This window comes from Typopeltis vanoorti, chromosome 3, assembly GCF_054136105.1.
Source record: "Typopeltis vanoorti isolate ZY-2024b chromosome 3, IOZ_Tvanoo_1.0, whole genome shotgun sequence".
Taxonomy (NCBI): Eukaryota; Metazoa; Arthropoda; class Arachnida; order Uropygi; family Thelyphonidae; genus Typopeltis; species Typopeltis vanoorti.
This window is the reverse complement of record NC_143551.1, coordinates 24091501-24113901: the sequence shown is the minus strand read 5'-3', so window position 1 is coordinate 24113901 and position 22401 is coordinate 24091501. Positions and strand designations below refer to the sequence as shown.

Here is a 22401-nt window from a genome sequence, read left to right as displayed (position 1 = left end):
AGAGTAATGGGCCTATGTAGTATTTTATCTATTTTGTAGGGATTGTAGCTGTTGGCTAAGAACGTATGGCGCAGGTACTGGAGTTCAGTGGTCAGAGCTGTGTCGTTAGAACAAATGGCTCTGGCTCTGTGTGTAAGCGTTTTTAAAATGCCGTACTGTTGGACTGGATGATGATGTGATTGTTTATGTAGGTATCTTCCTGTGTGTGTAGGCTTTCTGTAAATAGAAAAAGATAGTGATCCATCTGAAAGGCGGATGACTAATGTGTCAAGAAATGGTAAACAGTTATTTGATTCTTTTTCTACTGTGAAGTGAATTTTGGGGTGTTGGCTGTTTAGGTAGGTGACAAAAGCATCCAAAGTGTCTTGTCCATGGGGCCAGATGGCAAACACATCATCTACACAGCGTAACCACACTTGTGGCTTGTATGTAGCTGTGGTAAGTACTTTGTTTTCAAAGTGTTCCATGTAAAAATTTGCTAACGGGGGAGAGAGGGGGGAACCCATAGCAGTACCATTAATCTGTTTGTAGAATTTCCTCCCCCATGTAAAGTAACCTGCATTCATGGTAAATTGAAATAATTCAAAAATATCTGGGGGAAATTTAGACTTGATTAAATCAAGAGTGTCTATAAGTGGTACATTGGTAAATAAGGAGGTGACATCGAAGCTAACCATTATGTCCGAATTTTTTAGGATTAGATTTTTAACCAGTGTTTTGAAATGGATTGAATTTTTTACAAAAGTAGAGGAGTTGCCAGTAAGAGGGGCAAGCAACTTAGCTAAATGCCGGGCCAGTTTATATGTGGGACTATGGGGCGTAGGGGAATATTAGTTTTGTGGATTTTTGGTAATCCATAAATACGGGGTGTTTTAACATGAATTGGTTTTATTTTCCTGATGATTTCTTTGGGCCATGATGTCACTTTTTTCAGTAATTTTCGGACTTTTTTCTTTTGCGACATCGTAGGGTCTCGATGTATAATTTGATATGTGGAACTGTCACATATGAGATCTTGCATTTTTCTGTTATACTCTTCTTTATTCATGATAACTGTTGCATTTCCTTTATCGGCTTTTGTAATAACAATATTTTTATTATTATATAACTTTTTTTAGGGCAGTTATTTGCTTACGTGGCATATTGCTTTTTGGAGGCTTAGAGTTGTTTATAATACTTGCTATGTCTAGTCGCACGTTATTGGCCATTGCTGGCGGAAGATCGTGGATACCCCGTTCTACTTTCATCATAATTTCGAGTTTAGGAATTTGTTTGGGTGCGACGGCAAAGTTATGTCCTAAACTGAGAGTGTTCTTGGCTTCTTCAGTGAGTGTTTCCGACGATATTTATGACTACGTGGTCTCGTCGAAGTTGCGGTCGGGACTTCATATGTTGGCTGTTGTAGTAGTTCAAATTTCTTTAGGTGTTTGCTTTTTACTTTTGTGAATTCTTTTTTTGCTGCAACTTCGGAGATGTGCCGTAGGACAGTCCATATTTCAGGATTTAACACGTTTATTAGTTCTTGTTGTAGAGCTGTGATAGAGCTGTTTAGCTTACTAAGCTCTATGCGAGTAGCGACGATTTGTTCTCGAAGAAGCACTAAACTCACCCATCGATAAACACGATGTGCCTTTGCCGATTGCAACTTTTCTTTGAATTTCAGAAAAGATGGAATAATATCGTTGTCGCGGCATCGTTTAAGGAAGGCTAACTGGTTCAATTTTCTGAACAATTTCAGTTTCAACTTACCGAACCGTTGCGCTTTGTAAACAATATCTTCTCCATGCAGAATCATCAATCTAACAGATAAGCTTAGGTGTTGATGGTTATTCATGACTTATTTTTCACGGTATTAACAACACCACAAACACTTTTAACAACAAAGATGTTTTATTAACGCTAATATTTCGCTGATTTTCAACTCAGCATCATCAGAGCACAACACATTTTGTGGTGTTGTTAATACCTCTGAGTTGTATTTGCAACTTTTTGCTATATGGCTCTTGAACTTCAACTTCCTATCTATTAAAACTCCACGATCCCTAGGCCTGATATGTTTCTTCTAGCATAATCCCACAAATATAGTATGATACTGAACACCTCATTATACCAAAATTAAAGTGATTACATAACTTTACATTTCTAACATTGAAACTGACAGACCTTTTCACATGCTCAACAATTCCGGCTTACTCAAATCATTATGTAAGACTGCCTGTCACTTAAATACATGATTATCTTGCCTATCTTTGCATCATCAGAAGCTGTATATCATATGCTAAATCCTTCCCAATATCTCATTAATGTAAACACTGAATAACAATAGACCAAGGACTGATCTCTGTGGTACACCACTAGTCACCTTAAACCTTGCATGCTCACATCTGCCCCCCCCCCATTACACCACTTTTTTTTCTGCTGTCAGTCAGCAATCCTCTTATCAATGCTAATATTTTATTCTCCAATTTATGCAACAATCTTCCAAGCTCTATCCTGTCAAAAGCCTTAGCAAAGTCCAAAAGTATTATGGTGTGAGCAAGTTACTCCAATATGAATGACCCTTAGTAAACCCATACTTTTCATTGCAAATTACAGATTTTCTGTGAACCCATTTCTGCATACAATTTCTTACTTTTAACTCTTCACCACCTCTACAGCTACAGGCAGGTCATTAGTTACAAGTCAGTCAGTCTTTGCACAACCCTTGTGCAATGGGATTATCTCATACACTCTTTTCACTCCTGTGGAATCTTAAAATGAATATGAATTCAACAAGCATTTATAGCATTCGTATCAGTCAAGATTGGACAATATGAATTAGGAATGAAAAATATTATTATTATTATTATTATTATTATTATTATTGTTCCGGGAAACTCCAAGGAGTCGACAGACTCATCGAGGGAGGCCCTAACATCATGTCTGGAACAACTATTCAACATTCACACAGTATCTATCATATCTTGCCTTGAACTCATTCACGGTCGTAGCACCCACAACAGACTCTGGAAGCTTATTCCACTCATTCACCACTCTCCAAGTAAAAAACCTAGCTCTAACACCCTTGTCAACCACGCTCTTGCCCAGCTTCCATGCATGGCCCCTAGTCCTCCCACCACCAGTCATATTTTCAAAAATATCTTCTGGATCAATCGTATAAAAACCCTTCAGTAATTTGAATGTCTCAATCATATCACCCCTCCTTCGCCTATCGTCCAATTTCTGCAACCCACAAATCCTCAACCTATTCTCATAAGGTTCATTCCACAGACCTGCTATCATCTTGGTCACTCGTCTCTGGACCCTCTCCACTTCCTCCCCATCACGAAGAAACCCTGGTGCCCATAACTGGGCACAGAAGTCCAGATGGGGTCTTATCAAGGCTCGATACAGAGGAACAACAACTTGCTTCTCTCTGCATGTTAAAGTATTTTTCATAAGCCAAATATCAGCCAAGAAAAGCTTATTTTATGCTTCCATAATTCTTCTGTCAGAAAGAAATTACAGAAAAGTTTAAATACCAAGAAGTCTTCTGGATCACATAATATCCCTCAATGTGTATTAAAAATTGGTGCTTCAAAATTAGTGAAACTAACTACAGCAAAATTCATACAGACTTGCCTATGGAGTTTTGATAAAGACTTTTCATGAGCATGTAACAATGAGCAGATTCATTATGTCTGTCATAGTGAATAAGCAGTCCTGAACATTCAGCATCTAACTTACAGCACAGAAACAAGCTTATTCCAAGTAAAGATAAGTCAGCCATCAAATTATTGTCCCACTACTGTCACTTCAGTTCTTTTAAAAATCATGGAGATGTCAACAAGGCCAACCTGGTTGGCTGAGTAAATAGCAGGATGAAGATTTCAAATCTTGCAGGGCTTGGATATTCATGAATGTCTTTAAGCAGAGATTAATTTCATTACAGTGTGGGGATCACCACCACCACTCCACCTTAGCCCACCCTCAGTACTAATGTACTACATGTTTATAACCTTTTATGAATGGGAGTCGTATAAAAAAAAAAAAGAAAAAAAAGAAAAGAAACAGCCAACTTCTTCATCACCCAGAAATCTCACCAACAATATGGATTTGGCCACTCTCGATCCACATGCAATCTCTCAGCCATCACCACCCTTTGAACACAAGCAACAGAAAATTTGAAAAAAAAACTCAGGTAGTTACTTTTGACAACTTTCAGGACACATGTTAGCTATGGAATAAAGACCAATTCAATGAGCTACCATCTTATATTCATTCTACCTTATGAAAAAAAAAAAAAAACATGAACAGTTTCCTTTCATCAGATTTTTCTTTCAATGCTGGGTATCCAAGGGCTGATCTTTTGCCCACAGTTCTTCTATATATTAATGATCTTTCACTAACCTCAACTATCCTTACTAATAATAATTCAATACCTCTCTCTCTCTCTCTCCATCTGACAACCAACCTCACTAATAGCAAACTTGTAGAGAATACAAGAATAGTCATAGTGGGCAGTTTGCTTTAGTAAATTTCTGTTAACAAAGCAATACGCCTATGGAACTTTTCGGTAGTTCTTGTTCATAGTGAGAGTCAACTGTAACATACTATCATTTGAAGCTTCAAGTTCTTCCATTATCAACTTCCATCTCACTGTAACTGAGCAATGGTATCATCCTAAACAAGAATTTGCAAACCTTCAGATCAAAAGCAAATAAAAGAGGCTTTCTAGATGCAAAAACATCTGCACAGTTTCCTCAGATACGAGAATGTGACCTGAAGTTCATTATGTGTCATAGAATGTGTCCTGCATATTTAGCATATAGCATAATATGCACACCACATTATATAGTGACTTTCAACAAATCATGAAACTCATTCCTATCTTCTCATACAAAACATGAAGTTCGTCACAAGGAAGATCTCACTAACTTTCCCTTACTTATGATAATAAGAGCTTCAAACAAGATATTGCTTCTAGAGCTAACTTATCCCTTCAGCTTTGCCTGGTATAAACATGCCACAGCCTCTTCAGACCTCAAAAATCTAGGCATCCTTCCCACTTTGACATGTAAAACAGTGAAATTTATATCACTATATAAATCTAAATCTGCTCAACTTTGGAACACTGCTTACATATTCAGGGTGATGCATCAAAAAACTTTCTTAAGAATACTTGATGCTATCTAGAAGAAGGCAATCTGATAAAGGACCCCCCCCTTCTCTCTCTCTCTCTCTCTCTCTCTCTCTGACAGATTTACTCCAATTAGAAGTTCTGTTTCTACCTTATCTTTCTTCTATAGGTACTTTCATAAGCAATATTCTGCTAAACAAGCCACTAACATTCTTACTTTCTTCAAAAACTGTCAAAACACTAACAGTTAATGAAGACATCAACATCCACCATTCAAACTAACTTGAAGGTCCAACTTCAAACCAACTTCTCTTCCTCCTCCATGCCATCTTCTTCTGTTCTTTAGAATAGCCTCTCTCTCTCTCTCTCTATCTTGGTCTTCCATAAAGACTATAACATCTAGCGGTTAATGAAGACATCAACAAATTCCTGCTGTCCACTTCAAAGACATTTTTGGCAACTTTTCATGTATGGATAGTTGACTTACTCAGCAAGCCAAATTTCACCACTAAATGATGAAAGCGACTGCACAGATTCCCATGCAAATCTTAAATGCTCTTTCCAGAAGTAGCACAAGTACCCCAAACTCCTAATAACTGTAACTGAGGCAATGGTTTCATCCAAAACAAGATCTGGCAAACAAGACACTTCCTAGATGCTAAAGCAAATGCACAGCTCTTCATGTGATTGTATCATTACATGTGGTTCATCACATGCAATGATGCAATTATGTGTCACAGCACATAAATAAAAGATATATATTTTGGTATATATATCTTGAAAATTCCAGGTAAGTTGCTGATGAAACATCGATATTCATGTTAATTCTCATCTTTCCCTCAATGTTAAGCTCAACAGACTATCATACTGAAGTAATTTTATTGCATTGTTAAAATGTGTATTCACTGGCCACTTTGTTTTGAAGGAGTAAACAAAAATCTGAATTTCTAGGAAGAAAGGCCCTGCAATCTTATGAGAGTGCTAATTCACTTTCAGTTGAGAAATTCTTATTATGGTTTCTTACATCCTGGATAAGATTCAAATCTATGTGTTTCCAACCTCATTTGTTAATTTATTAAATTAACATATACAACAGAATAAAATTAATTTTACAGTTTATTCCAAACTTGACACTATATGAAAGCTCAATGTATACAACATATAAAGGAAATGGGTTTAATTCTGCAGAATAGGTAAACCTGCAAAGGGCTGAAAAGTACATCAATAAGTAAATAATTTAACTAGAGCTTTTTTTTCCCCTTTGAACTCTGAATTCAATTAAGATTTATTGGCTTATTTATTTTTTAACAGAACAATTAAATCAAACAAAACCAAATCATAGGATGACAATATGACATTGACAGAGAATAATTTAATAATTTCAACTTGTGGAACATGTATGAAATAAGAGGAGTAATCTAACCTGGGTATTTTTCATGAGAGACAGATTCAGAATAAAGAGAAATACAAAAACTAAATTAATAAAGCAATAAATAACTTACACCAAGTAAGCGCTTATCCATTATTTTAATAGCAACTTTTTCTCCAGTTATAACATGTGTTGCTAATTTTACTTTAGCAAAACCCCCTGCAAAAAATTAAAAAATGGTTAGTATAGTTGTGGGCAATACTATATATACTGGTATGCTACAAAAGATTTAATCACTAACTTTTTTTTTTTTTTTTTAAATACTGGAAGGACAATAAAATGACTTTATGAAATTCTTTAATCAGGCATACTGATCATAATTTTTTATTATTATTAGCCCTGCAAAGAGTCAAGAACTCATCAATGGAGGCCACACACACACACACATACACACACACACACACCAGCTGTCATACGTACCTTCTCTTTCACACGAGAAGCACGCGCACACACACACACACACAACTGTTCTACTAACTCATGGTTCTGTGAGAAAAATCTAGCTCTCACACCTTTCTGACCACACAAAAACTTAACTTCCACAGATGGCCACTCATTCCCCTCAACATCTTTCAATATAATGAAAAATTTTATGAAACAATATAACATCCTTTCAAAAGTTTATAGATCTCTATCACATCACCCTTCTTTCTCCTATCTACCAGTGTCTCCAGTCCAGATACGCATGATCCATCCTCATAATCCAGACATCATCTTTGTAACTCTTCTTTCCAGCCTTTCAACAACCTCTCTATCCTTTGAAACCAAGGAAACTAAATCTGCACACAGCAGTTCCAGCATCATATCAAGGTCTTGTAAGAAGGCAAAATAACACCCATATCCTTTACATCTTCAGCCAGCCTGGTTGGCCTAGTATCGTATTATATCCACTCTCTAACCAAAAGGCTATGAGTTCAAATCCTACTGAGTGCATAAATGTTTGCAACTGTCTTTATGTGGGAGATGAATTTCATCACCTAATGTGAGACCACTGCCCCACTTTTTACAGGTCAGAAGTAGCTTGAAAAAGTTCCAGGTTTGGTCTCCAGACTGGACAATGTAAAAATAAGTAAAAATACAAAAGAATATATAAACTCGATGAAAAAAGAAAACCTCAGTCAACCCATGGTACAAACATACTAAAGGTTTACAAATAAACATTTTGTGGGTAGGAGTCACATAAAAAAAAGTCAATGTTCGTTTCAAAATTGCAAATATGAGTTTTATTTGCAATTTTTTGCTATGACCCTTGAACTTCAACTTTCTATCCATTATAACACCAAGCCTCTAGCCTTATGAGTTATCAAAGCATAACAATTATTAAAAGAGGCTCATCAAGAAAGGCCACATACTACCCACACCAGTTTTCATACTTGTTCTGGAAGTCATTCACACTACTTGCATACACAACAACCAATGGTAATCGATTACAATCGCACACCACTCTATGAGAGAAAAATCTAACTCTCACTAACATTGAACTGAGAGCCATTTTTACATGCCTGCAATTCCAACCTATTCAAATCACCCTGCAAGTACTGTATCAAGAGCAATCGTGATTACTTTGCCTATCTTTGTATCATCAGGAAATGGCTATATGTTGCTTATCAAATCCTTCTCAATATCATTAATGTACAGACTGAATAACAATGGATCAAGGACTGATCCTTGTAGTACATCATTTCTTACCTTAAATCTTGCAGACTCGCATCCCCCATATACTTTCTGTCAGTCAGCCATCCTCTTATCCACATTAATATTTCATAATCCAATCCCATATTCACCAATTTGTGCAACAGCCTTCCATGCTATATTCTGTCAAAAGCCTTAGCAAAATCCAAAAGTATCATGGTGTATCCACTGTCTACCTCAATGGTAACATTATTATAGAATGTAAGCAAGTTGCTCAAACATGACCTTCCCTTAGTAAACCTCATGCTGTTCACTGCAAAGTACAGATTCTCTATCAACCCATTTCTGAATGAAAGCCCTAACTAACTTTTTCAAAATATTCACAACTACTCCAGAAATACTGATAGGTCAATAGCTGGATATCAGTCTTTGCACTGCCCTTGTGCAACATGATTAGCATAAATTCTTTCCATTCTTATGGAATCTTTCCTGTTCTAAGACTCAAACTGTATATCTTAAGCAAAGGAATAGCCAGTTCAGCTGAACACTCTTTTAGCATCTGTACTGATATCCAATCAGTCCCTATTGCCAAATTCTTACTGAGTTTGTGCAACAACTAGTATATCTATTCCTCATACATGATTTCTTCATCCAGTGAAGAGGTAGCAGAGAGCACAATGTTGTAAATACCAGGTCGATAGCATTTAGCAAAAATGGGCACTCAGCTGAACAATCTCTTCTGCAACCGTCACCCTCACACCATTCAGTAGAGATATTCTTTCATATTCATTGTTTCTTTTGCTTGCAGCATAATGATAGAATTCTTTTGAGTTGTCTATAGCATGCAGAGCTAGTTTCATTTCATGCTCAGACTTAGTTTTCCAAAACAACAATTGTGACTCATCTGCAGTGCTCCTTATAATTTTCATAACTGTAATCTTTATGCACACAATATTCCTTCCACATCTCTTTTCTTATGAATCACCTGCTTAATAAGACGACACATCCATTCCAACTCTTACCCTATTTATTTTTCACATTCTGATACTGCATCATTAACCCCTTAACGCACTCAACCGAGTTAACTCGGGTCCAAGAAACTGAATTTTTTCTGTGCACCCGAGTTAATACGTGTGACCGTGAATTTTGGTTTCACATATAAATACAACCGAATATGCACGCTAGACAATTTTTACGTTATATTTATTACCCTATCATGGATAGTGATCAAGACTGGTTATTTAGTTCAGAAGATGAAAGTGGGAAATGCTTCAAGGCCATAAAACAATTTCTACATTTTTCAAATAATGATGAATTTCATCCAGCAAATCACCCTCACCCAAAGGAAATTGGTGGAAAAATGACAGATTTCTGATTTTTAATTGGTGCGGATATTATGATAGTACTACAGGAAAAACTTACATCATTACTAACTTCCTATCTTATACATAAATTTTATATTTCTGTCTTCTAAGGCACTTTATACTCTATTAATCCATCTATATCTTGGTTTTCCTCTGGGTCTTTTTTCCTGTCAACCTGAGAGAGAAGACTTGTTTTGCTAATCTTTCTTCTTCCATTCTGTTGAAGTGACCAGACCAGCTGAGATTAGCTCTGCAACACATTCATGAATGCAAACAATGTCAAGTTCTTTCCTAATATCCGAGTTTTTAATATGATATTGCCATTGATGCCATCTGTTCATGCTCTTAATCTTTCCCAGCACTCTCATACCTGTAGTCTCTAGTTTTTGGTCAAGTGTTTTATTTCTGACAAAGCTCTCAACTCCATAAATTACAAAAGTTATAAATTAGTTTGAATATTGTCTTGTATACAGCTAATTTAGTGTTTTGAGTAATTTTTTTCTTATTCGATATAAATTTATTCAGTTGACTTCCTACCATACCAGCTTTGTTGATTCTGTGGTCTATTTCCATATTTAATTTACCATCTATACTAAAAATCGTACCTAAGTAACTGAAATGTTTTACTTGTTCTATAGGTTCCATTCATAATGCAGTTGATATTTTCAATGTTTCTGCCTATTTTCATTGTCTTTGTTTTTTTAATGCTGACCTTCATACCATATCTATTACAACAGTTATTCAATTTAATCAGGGAATCTTGCAGACTTGTAGCGGATTTATTTAGAAGTATAACATCATCCAGATAAAGCAAAGAGCTAAGATTAACATCTCCAATTTTGATATCAGGTTTAATACCACTTTCCTTCATAATGTGATCCATATAGATAATGAATAACAGAGATAATGTACATCTTTGTCTGATAGCAGATTTAACATTAAACCATCTTCCTGTACTTCCTTCAATTCCTGCTGACTTACAACTCAAATAAAAACAAAGTATAGCAATCCCTCGTTTAGTGCACCTAATGCGTTCTTTAAAACAGGCGCATTAATCAAAAACGCACTAATCGAATACAATAACCTATGGGAAAAAGTATAATTCGTTCCTCAAATTTCTTTCTTAAACCTTCATTTTTTTTATAAAAGAATTAAGGTATGTCTCAGGGCTCCTGGTTAAAGGAAAACCATGAAGCTGAAAGACAATAAAACATATTCAGAATATAAATTTTATTATTCTACTTCTTAACAAAGAATTGAGCTAACGTAGTTTGGGTAGGCATTTTGTTTCTTTTTTTTCAGACAACCGACGGTATGACCCTATTGCCTCTTCTACTCTTCTGCAAATTTTACTGTTTCTCTCTTCATTAATGTCAGCCTCTAAGCTTTGCTGCTTAAAAACTTCGACTGTATGAAAAATATTTTCAATATGTTTCTGTGAAATCTCTTTTGGCTGACTATCAGTGGTTAAATTTTCTTCGTATTCTTCGGAATCTTCCCGCTTTGTATCTAAATTTAGCAGGTTGGAATCACTCAATTCTTCAGAATGAGATTTAATTAATTCTTGGACGTTATCATTGAAGGGGTGAAAGAAATTAATTCGTACCCTGAAGGATGTACGAATTGGTTGTCAATACACGAAATCACGTGCTTTACAGATAAAATTTTCCAACTGTTATACAAGGAAAATAGTTACCACTTTAAAAACTCAATGATCATAAAAGAGAAGTTAATTTTCCGACTTGTAATAATAAACAACTCATCCCAGAAGATGGATTGATTACCCTATTATTGGAATGGATTCTCCTTTTTTTGACATGCACAGAAGCGTCAAAGGTGGTACGCCATTAAAAATAACTTTATAAAATGTTTTAAATCGGTAACTAAATTATTTCATTTTGGTGAGTGATTTTTTAAAATAGTTAGCCATAAAAATGTATAGATATAAAATTTTTTAAATCCGTCACATCTATTTTTAAGATGTATATAGGCGCACTAATTGAATTTGGGTATCGAAAAAAAATGACGCACTAATCGAGGGATTACTGTATTGCTTGATATAATGTCCCACTGACACCATACAACTGTAACATTTTGAATAGCTACTCTCTTGGCACCTTGTCATATGCCTTTTCTAGATCTACAAAAAACTAAATAGAGATCTTTGTTATATTCCCATGATTTCTTAACTAAATTGAAATCTGATTCTGACAGCCTCTATTTGGCATGAATCCAGCTTGTTCTTCACCAAGCTTCCATTCCACAATCCTTCTCAAACACTTCTCAAGTATACTTGCATAAATCTCCAGGAACACTCAGTAGGGAAATACCTCTGTAATTCTCACATTGTTTTATTTCCCATTTTGTATATGGGTACTATGAGAGCTCTTCTCCAATAATCTAGAATTCGTCAATCTGTCCAGACCTTCTGAACTATGCATGCAACCACTACAAGACTTTTATACCTCCATACTTGAGTATTTCTGGTCAAATATCTACTCCTTCTGCTTTTCCACATTTCAGGATTTTGATGGCTTTTTTTCCTTTTACTTCAAGTACAGATATGCATTCCTGATTATGGCTGTTGGGTGTTTTTTTACCAGTGCTGGCAATGTTGTTTCATTTCGCAATTTTTCGAAGTAATTACTCCATACATCAAGGATATATTTTTCTCCAGTTGTCACATCACCTTTATTATCTCTAATTCCTTTTACAGCACTCTTTACTCCATTTCTGAGATTTTTCAACAGCCTCTAGAATATTTTCTCACCTTCTTGATATTTATTTTCTATGTTCTTGTTAAAGTCTCTCATGACTTTTGTTTAGCTAGTTTCACACAGTGTTTAGTTTTCTTACATTAGCCTCTGTATTCTCTAAGAGCACAAGCTGACTTGTTCTCTGGGAACTTTCAATATTCTTTCTTCTTTTCCTTCAATGATTCTTTAACTTCCTGAGTCCACCATAGAGTTCTGATTTTTCTATCTTTGCAGACAACTTCACCACATGCCTTTCTGGCTAAATCAATTAATGTTTCCTTCAAGGCTTGCCACTGAATCTTCAAGGTTTGATTCCTGTTCTCAAAGTCTTTCATTTTTTATTGAATAATGTTTGTGTATTTTAGTCTACAGTTCACGTCTGAGAGCTGCTCAACTTTTATTTGCTTTAAAACTTTCTTACATATTCTTCTTTTCAATATGAAATTCAATTTTATCCTGCTCAGGACTAAATTGTGATCATTTCCAATTTCAAATCGTCTGTACACTCTAGTGTCCTGCACCAGTGAGAAAACATCACTATCAACAATAACATAGTCAATGAGGCTTTTTTCCTTGCCTCCTCCTCCTCTCTCCATGTGAATTTATGCACATTTTTATGTTGGATCACTGTGTTAGCAATAACCAGTCCATGTCCTCAGCAAAACTTATTCAAGAATTGGCTTATTCGAGTCAATCCCATATTCTCTAGTTTATGCACAGCTTTTCATGTGATATGCTATCAAAGATTCAATAATATTTCAAGTCTGTTAGCCTACTGCCTAGAATCTGACTAAGACAAATAAATATCCCAAAAAAAATTCTCCAACAAGTACTTAAAAAAAATAAATAAAAACCTAGCCCACACTGAGTGAATGAAGAGCTCAATAATATTCCATAATCCAGAAATTTCATTGCAAATCCGACAAAGAAAAGGAGCACAGGCCTATTCAATCAATCATGCCAGAATAGTTAAACTTTATATCTATTCTGGGTCTCACTCCAACTGATGACATGTTAATAATGTCCAACTGCTCTATCGCAGGTAATAGAGCAGTTGTGCTTGGTATAAGATTTCTGCCTGTCACTTAGTGGAGCCACCAGCGAGAGTGATGAGTTTATGAGTGATCCTTTTGGGTCACTCAGGGATATTTAAACGTTATTGAAGATAACTCAGATATTTTGGACAGAGGTATCCTCCCTCTGCACCTCAATAAAGGATGAAACAGGTCCAGCCCTTCCCATAATACATAACATTATACACATCCGAACAGGCATTTGCTTTGCATTATGGGATACAAATGCATTTAATGTGAAGTCATTAGCTTCAATATTCAAGTAGTTTAGTCGTTAATGTATTTCACATGCATCTATGTTTGCTTACACTTGGATAAAGAACAAGACAAGCATATAATTTCTTGGCAAGTTTAATGTGGTATCAATGATCTATTAGATGAAAGAGGATATGAAATCATAATTAGAGTTAAATTACTTCAAATGTTTATTATTAACCACACAAAATTCACTCAACGACTATCTTAAACTTGGCTACCTACCAGTGCTAAAGCAAATTTATTCCACTTATTTATAACTCTCTAAGCAAAAAGGAGAATAATAATGAACCATTTCATAGTTGTGGCACTACTACATGGTTATACTACTACTGTCTAGGAAGGGAGAGACAATGATTTCTTCTTCCTAGCCTCATTAGTGACAAGTGACTAGTGACAATGTCTACCAAATGATTCATTTGGCATACGATTATTAAAAAAACCACACATATGGAAATGTGGAAATGGATACTGATTGAAAAGAAGTCAACAGACATCATAGTGTGAGGAACAAACAGCCATGATGCCCACCTTAATAAGATTCTTTCACTGCAATGACTACAGCAATCCTATGTGGCATACCTTCCACAAGCATATGATAGCAATAAATGGAAATATTAAACCATTCCTGCTGTAGCCATCTATTGAGGTCCTGGACTGTTGTGAGGCAAATGTCCCTTGACCTCATCTGGTACTTCAGTTCATCTTGCAGATGTTCAACTGGGTTGAGATCAGGGCTCTGTGGAAGCCAGTCAAGTGTGGTGACATTCATGTCCACAAACCATGCAGTTACAGCAGCAGCCATTTGCCCAGTACATTGTCTTGCTGAAAAAGACAAATAGTCAATTTCATAGAAATGCCACAAAGTAGGAAGCATTGCTTTGTCCAGAATGTTCAGATACCTCTCAGAGTTCAATGTTCATGGCACCACAAACCCACAAACAGAGGTCCAAAGTCAAACCAGGAAAAACAGGACCGTACCATCACACCAACACCTCTGAATTTCATATAGTTGGGGTTATGCACGCTGGTAAAAGACGTTAACTGTTATCTTCCACAGCTACACGTGACTGACTGCTCCATAACAGCTTTCCAAGCTTCCACATCACATCCTGTACATGCTCTTTGCATCAATCAAAACGATACTGCATGTCGGTTTGGGTAATGTGGGGTAGTGTGGGGCTTGCATATTGTGATCCTACTGTGGAAATCCACGTTGTGAGCCTCGGTTCTCAATGTTTTTGTACAGATTCATGTTCCAGTCAATGCCTAGAACTCCACATTAACATGTCTGCTGACGAATGGCAGTCTTTACATATTATCCTTTGTAGCACTTATGTTTGATGAGTGTGGTGGGTTGTCCACTGTGAGTAGCATCTACAGTTGATTCTCTGCACTTCCATCTCAGTATGGTATCACTGATTATTAAGCTGCAATGGTCCAATTTGTCAACAATTTGCCAAACATATAGGCCTGCCACATGGCATCCTATCACAACACTTCTTCCAAACTCTGTCAGTTTCCTTCTCACAGACATTTCACCCAGACACAGTTGCACTGACTTGGGATATCACATTCCTCCAATTTATACAAACATGTGACTCATTACATGGTATGATGCACCTTGCCCATGGAGTTGTCTATTGACTTCTGGGAAATTTCAATTAAGAAAGGATTTATGCAGAACTATAAACCTGGTGATTATGACAAACTTAGAAGGCAACTTGGAGCAGTGCCATGACATAAGAAACTACATGAAATGAATGTCATTAATACATGGGAAGCAATAAAGGTTTGTTTGAGCGAGCCTGTATCAGAGTGCATACTAGGGTCAAGAGGATAAACCAAGTAGGGATTAAGTGAATGACCAGCAATATAAAGCAGAAGATGTAAAAAAAAAAGAAAGCACTGTGGAAAGAATATAAACAACAAGGTGATCAGTATGCCCATGAATAATACAAAGCACAAGCAAGAAGGGTAACTAGTATATTTAGGAAGCTAAATCAGATTTTGAAAAAAAATCAGCTAAGCAGGCCAAAGTAAATCCACAAGTTTTTTTGCTACATAGGAAGTAAGAGATAGAGGATAATCATGGAAAGATAACTTTACTAGTGCAGAGAAGCAGAAGAAATAGTTCAGTTACTAAGTGATCACTTTGCAAGGATATATCATGTGCAATTATTTTTTTTATTAATTTTTAAATTAATAAATTAAATTTTTTATTTTAAATGTTTAAAATAATTTAAATTTAAATAATAAAATTTAAACTTTTAAAAATTTAAATTTTATTATTTAATTATTCTGCAATTACTGAGATGACAGAGACAGATGCGTGCATCCCAGTAGATGAACTAGAGGTACTCAGTATACTGAAAAATATCAATGTGAATACAGCAGTGGGCCTGGACGGTATGTCGGTTCATGTATTACGAGAATGTGTAAGTGAATTGGCAGTACCCCTGATGAAGTTGTTTAATCTAAGTCTCAGCCCTGACAAGGCTCCAAGGGAGTAGAAAGAGAGTAAGATAGTTCTATTACATAAATGTGGCTTCAAGACAAAACCAACAAATTACAGATGAATTAGTATCTTTGGAGTAGTAGTTAAAGTATTGGAAAAGTTGATTAAAAGTAAAATTTAGGAATGGGTGGATAGGAATATGATACTCTACAGAGAGCAGCAGGGCTCTGTAAAATGTAAGTCCTGCCTCAGCAATTTATTCAAATTTTATAAGGTGACAGCAGAATTGGATAAAGGAAATGGCTAAACCATGATACTGCTGGACTTTGCAAAGGCATTTGATAGAATATCACATGGAAAACTATTGCATACGTTGGAGCAAATGGGAATGGATATGAGGCTGGTGGCATGGCTCATAGACAGACATCAGAGGGTAGCGTATGGTGAAGTTGAATCAAGGTGAATGTGAGTGACTAGTGGAGTGTCTCAAGGCTGTGTACTAAAGTAAAATTTAGGAATGGTTGGATAGGAATATGATACTCTATAGAGGGCAGCAGGGCTCTGTAAAATGTGGGTCCTGCCTCAGCAATTTATTCAAATTTTATAAGGTGACAGCAGAATTGGATAAAGGAAATGGCTACACCATGATACTGCTGGACTTTGCAAAGGCATTTGACAGAATACTACATGGAAAACTATTGCATATGTTGGAGCGAATGGGAATGGATATGAGGCTGGTGGCATGGGTAGGGGGATGGCTGATAGACATCAGAGGGTGGTATATGGCAAAGTGGAATCAAGGTGAATGAGAGTGACTAGTGGAGTGTCTCAAGGCTATGTACTAAGATCACTACTCTAATTTGTACATTAATGATATACCAGAAGATCAGAAGGGGGGGGGATATTCAATTGTTTGCTGATGATGCAAAACTAAGTAGGGAAATAGTTGATAAAGGTAATGTAGATATCTTCCAGGATGATTTAAATAAATTGGCAGTGTGGGCAAAGGAAAATGGTTATCAATTCAATATTGTAAAATGTAAGGTAAATACATTTCAGGATGAAAAGAGTACATGCTTTATGTAATACTGATGATACTAGTTTACAGGAAATTGATGAGGCCAGGGATCTGGGGGTGATGGTGGATAGAGATTTGAAATTTAGAGGACATATTGCAAGAGTTGGCAAAATAGTTCACAGGATTATTTGAATGAACACATTGACAAGTAAAGATTTATTATCATTATCCCTCTTTATAAGGCTATGATTTGGCCACACGTTGACTATTGTGCACAGATTTGGTCACCTGTGTTTCTTGGGGATCAGGAGGAGAGGATTCAGAGATGAGAGACCAAGCTGGTGACAGGCCTGTGGAATGTTCCCGACAGATTGAGGGTGTGTGTGTGTTGCAGAATTTAGCTGACAGGCAGAGAGGGAATATGATAGAAACTTATAAGTTACTAAAAGGATTCTATAAGATTGATACTAAAGAAATTTTCAATACCTGGATAGTAGGGAAGAAATAAAAGAGGGAGTCACACTTGGAAGTTGTCTAGAGTGTGGTTAATAAAGGCGTGTGGACTAGGTTCTTTACTTGGAGAGTGGTGAATCAGTGGAATGGATTACCAGAGGTAGTTAATTGTGAGCACCCCAACAGTAAATAGGTTTAAGGAGATGTATGAGTTAAAGTGCTGTGTTAAAGGATAGGGTGGGTCTCTTGTAATGAGTCTTTTGACTCCATGGAGTACCCATATAAATAATAATAGTAATTTAATGCAGGATTTCATCACCGTTATTAACTACTGACCTCTCCAGTTTGGCATCATCAGAGAACTGGATATTCCTTTCCTCATCTCAAATTATTCCCTATATCATTATTGTGTAAATTAAACAGCAACAGCTCCAATAAAGAGATTGAAACATTCCACTGGTCACCCACTTTCTGTTGGATTCTACTCCATCATACTTCTGTTTCTCATGTTTACCAGCTGTGATCAATGCCAATAGATTTAATGATATGGAGAATATCCAAATGGAGAATTGGACAATAAAGTTTATTTGTGTCTATGATTCCACATAGTTCTCAGGAGAAGTGAAGAACTTTTTCAATTCATTAGAAAAGATAACAAAGAAAAAATTGGTTTTTGTCAATTTAAAACATCAGTTCATGGTCAAATTAGACAATCTAAACAGCAAAGAAAGGAATGAATACTACACATATAGAAAAGCATTGGGAAAATTTGGAGAAAAGAGCTGAACTAACAATAATAGTAACTAACTATGGGATTACTGCTCAGCCACAGACTAGTCACCACTACCACCAAAGATGTTCACATGGAGAGAAGACAAGAAACATATGTCTCAATGACTATTACTGTCGATAGTGTGTTCGTGATGGTTCAGGACAAGAGTACACAGGGATGGGAAATAGGAAGTGATCACCCATTTAGTTTTGAACAGGATAAAATTGAATATCATATAAGAAAAAAATAATTTTTTTAAAATTTTAGTAGCTTTTGGAGATGAACAATGGACTTAAATACACAAATATTATTCAATAAAAAAAAAAAAATGAAAAGAAGAGCCAAACCACAGCGATTCAGTGGTAGATCCTGAAGAAATCACTGATTCAGCTAAAAAGGCATAGTGAGGTTGTTTGCAAGGATAGAAAAGAAGAACTCCAAGTAGGACTCAGGAAGTTAGAGGCAGTCAAGAAAAAGAAAACATCGAATATTCCAGGAAAGAAAGTCAGCAAGTGCTCTGAGGGAATACAGAGAAAATTGTAAGAAAAAGAAGCAATATGTAAAAGTAGCTACACAAAACATGGAAAGATTTTGGTAGGAACACAAAAGATGAATATCAGGAAGGTGGCAAAGTGATCTGGAGGATCTAAAAAAGCTTAGAAATGTAAAAAAAAGTACTGTAACAGGAATTAAAGATTATAAAGGTGTATGAAAATGGAAGACATATTTAGCTGTCTTGAGTAATTACTTTGAAAGATTGCTAAATGAAACAATAAGTGATAAAATTGCACTTTGCATTGCTCTTGAAAATATTCAGACATGGAACGGTAGCTGCAGTAGATGATATATGGAGGTATAAAAGTCTACAGCGGTTACACTGCATAATTCAGAACACATGGTCAGAATGCTAAATTACAGATAACTGGAGCAGATCTCTCATAGTACCATCTATAAAAAGATAAATGAAACTAAATATGAGAATTACATAGGGATTTCTTAGTGAGTGTGTCAGTAAGATATAAGCAAACATACTTCGGAACAGGCTAAGAAAAATTATGAAAGGAAACTTGGAGAAGAACAAGCTGGGTTCAGTCCAAATAGAGGTTGTCAGATCAGATTTTCACTGTAGAAGAAATAGCCAATATGTCATGAGAATATAACAAGAATCTGCATTTAAGTTTTGTAAATCTGAGAAAGTCATATGATAAGGTTGAATTTTTGTAGAAATGTGATTCCAAACTGCAACATCACCTATGTACCAACATAGACAAATAAATACTTTTTGCTTTACAAAACTGAGCAAAGTTACATACATATTGTGCTCTACAAAAAAATCAATAATTTATATCTTCAAATTTACAAAGGCAAAATAATCATCAAGAAGAAGTGTCTTTCTGGATGTACACATCTAACAGGAACCTGATGGATCACTTCAGTTCACATCCATCTCAAAGTATGATATTGTAAAATCCTTATGTCTAATAGCACACAAAATTTGTTCCTCAAAGCTGTTCAAACAAGAACTGGAAACTATCAAATAAACAGCTTTACTAAATGGATACAACCTAAGAATAACATAAAAAATAATAAACAGCCCTCCTATACAGCATCCAAGGGAAGAAGTCTGTAGGACTCCTATATATTAAGGACATTTCTGAAGGGATGAAAAGATTATGAAGAATAATACAAATTTATTGCTATCTTTAAATCCAACGTACAATAGAATATAAATTAAATTAAACCTTAACATATATTTCCAATATTTCAGCAACGTCACGTTGCCATTCTTTGCCATGGCAACGTGACATTGCCGAAATATTGGAAATATATGTTAAAGTATAATTTATATTCTATTGTACACAGTGAATTCCTTAAATCAATTAATAATTATCTTTAAATCCATCAACCAAATTCACAATTTGTTACCTTCTCCAAAGGACAAACTTTCACCAATGATGATATTTGGTGTATACTTAGTACCATGTTCGTGCAACTTATCTTATCACAGAAAAACAGGAAGATCAGTTAAAAATGGGGAAATGAATGGGACTACATATGGTTATGAAACCCTCAACAAACCTAGCCTGGTACAACATGGAATTGAAAACACTAGCCACAGGATTCAATGGGATAACACCAAACTATTACATAGATCCCGTGGCTAATGTTTTCAATTTCATATTGTGCCAGACCAGATTTGTGAAGTCTGATGAGCCAGATGTGATCTTCATGTTCAGATCACATTATAATACTGCTTTGAAAAATACTGCTTTCTTATCATGTTCCATAATAAGAAAGCAGTATTTTTCAAAGACTGCATTTCCTGACATCTGCCATGTCAGGAAATGCAGCTTTACAGTAATTATTACAGAAAGAAAAAAAGAAAAAGTTAATTCTTACCAGATCCTATAGTTTCATGTAGTGTGTACTTGCCCTCAAGAACTGCATAAGATGAGTAGGCTGGCATTCTGAAATGCTGATTATTCCCTAAAGGAAATACAACAGTAAAATTACTAATAAATGGAAGATCCTGTTAAACCACTAACATCTCTACCAAACTGCACCTTAAAATTAATATTTCCACATTCAAAGCATATCCAAAAATAATCCAAAAATGTATTCCACTCATCCACATTTAGTGTAAAAACTATCTTTTCACTACTCCCCTTTCACATCAGGAATGAGCTTTATTTTTTCCTTCTCTCACTGCACTCTGAATAATCCTCCAGTTCCCCTGAAGTTCTTTTTTGAGAGACTGTCAAGAATAGGGTACAACTGAATGTCTAGGTTGATTATCCAGTCAACTGCACTTGGTGTAGCATGGATGAAGTCTGACAGGTTTCCACTGTATGCACGTTGGACACATTCTGCTGTAATATGATTAATTGTCTGGCGGGGTGATCCACAGTCGCACCTGGGTGAGGCAATCATGTCTCATTTGTAAAGGTGGTCTGCACATCTGCCATGGTTGGTGCGGATTTGGTTAAGAGCAGACCAAGTTTTCCGAGATAGGTCAAAACCTGAAGGTATCTGTGTTGGGTCACTAATTCATGGAAGATCCCTATCGAAGTGTTACACCAGGACTCTTTCCACTTCACCTTCATGTTGAAACTTGTCTCTGCAAGATTTTTTGCTGTTAAGATTGGAGGGTGCCTTGACTTTAGCCTGTTTATTTCTAGGGGTGGGATGTCTTCATGGATTGGAAGATTTTGGATTTCCGTGATTTTGCTGTATTCATGTAGAAGAAAGTTGGATCTGCGGATGTGCGAAGGCAGGATGTTCCTTAGCACTGGGAGCCAGTAGGTTGGGGTTGATTTTACAGTTCCAGAAATAAGGCGCATTGTTGTGTTAAGCTGGGCATCAACCAAATACACATGGGTGCTGTTCAGCTATACAGGTGAGCAGTATTCAGCTGTAGAGTAAACGAGGTCAAGAGTAGTGCAGTGAAGAGTTGCTGCTGAGGCACCCCAAGTTGTTCCACATAGTTTTTGCAGTATATTGTTTCTTGGTTTTAGCATGGATGCCGTGTTAATGAGATATGGCTTAAAAGAAAGTGTTCTATCCAGAGTTACGTCCAGATATTTTGGGAATCTGTTCTAGGGTAGCAGTTTGTGGTTGAAGTAGACCATGAGTTCTTTGTTAGCCTGGTAATTGTTCATGTGGAAGCATGAAACCTGTTTTGCTAGGATTTGGGTGTAATCTCCATTTGAAGTATTCATCTAGGATTGCAAGGTCGTTTGTTAGTGTATCTTCCATTGTAGTAAAATTAGTGTGTCTGGTGGCTAGAGCAATGTCATCAGCATAGCAAAATTTCTTGGAGGCTGTATTAGGCAAATCTGCGATGTATAAGTTGAAAAGAAGGGGAGCCAGAACTGACCCTTGTGGTAGTCCATTATCCAGTGTTCTTTGTTTACTTTTGTTCTCGTCCATACACTTGTAACAAGCAGTTGCTTAGCATGTTATCGATTAGTTTTGCTATTGTTCTGCATGGGACTGCACAAAGCAACTTGCGGACTGTATCATAAGCTGCGGTAAGATCTACAAAAGCTACAGCTGTTTTCCGGCATTGTTG

The 22401-nt window shown here is 36.1% G+C and overlaps 1 protein-coding gene across 1 annotated transcript in view; it reads right to left on the bottom strand.

Annotated features, from left to right (window-relative positions):
• The window catches only part of LOC150107996 (maternal embryonic leucine zipper kinase-like), a 201144-nt gene that overhangs the window by 165350 nt on the left and 13393 nt on the right, over positions 1-22401 (bottom strand). The window contains exons 2-3 of the mRNA XM_090415504.1: positions 20730-20816; positions 6622-6707 (exon numbers count right to left, since the gene is read on the bottom strand). Of these exons, the coding sequence (XP_090271630.1) occupies positions 6622-6707; positions 20730-20796 (153 nt within the window). The 5' untranslated portion in view covers positions 20797-20816. The remainder of the gene's footprint in view (positions 1-6621; positions 6708-20729; positions 20817-22401) is intronic.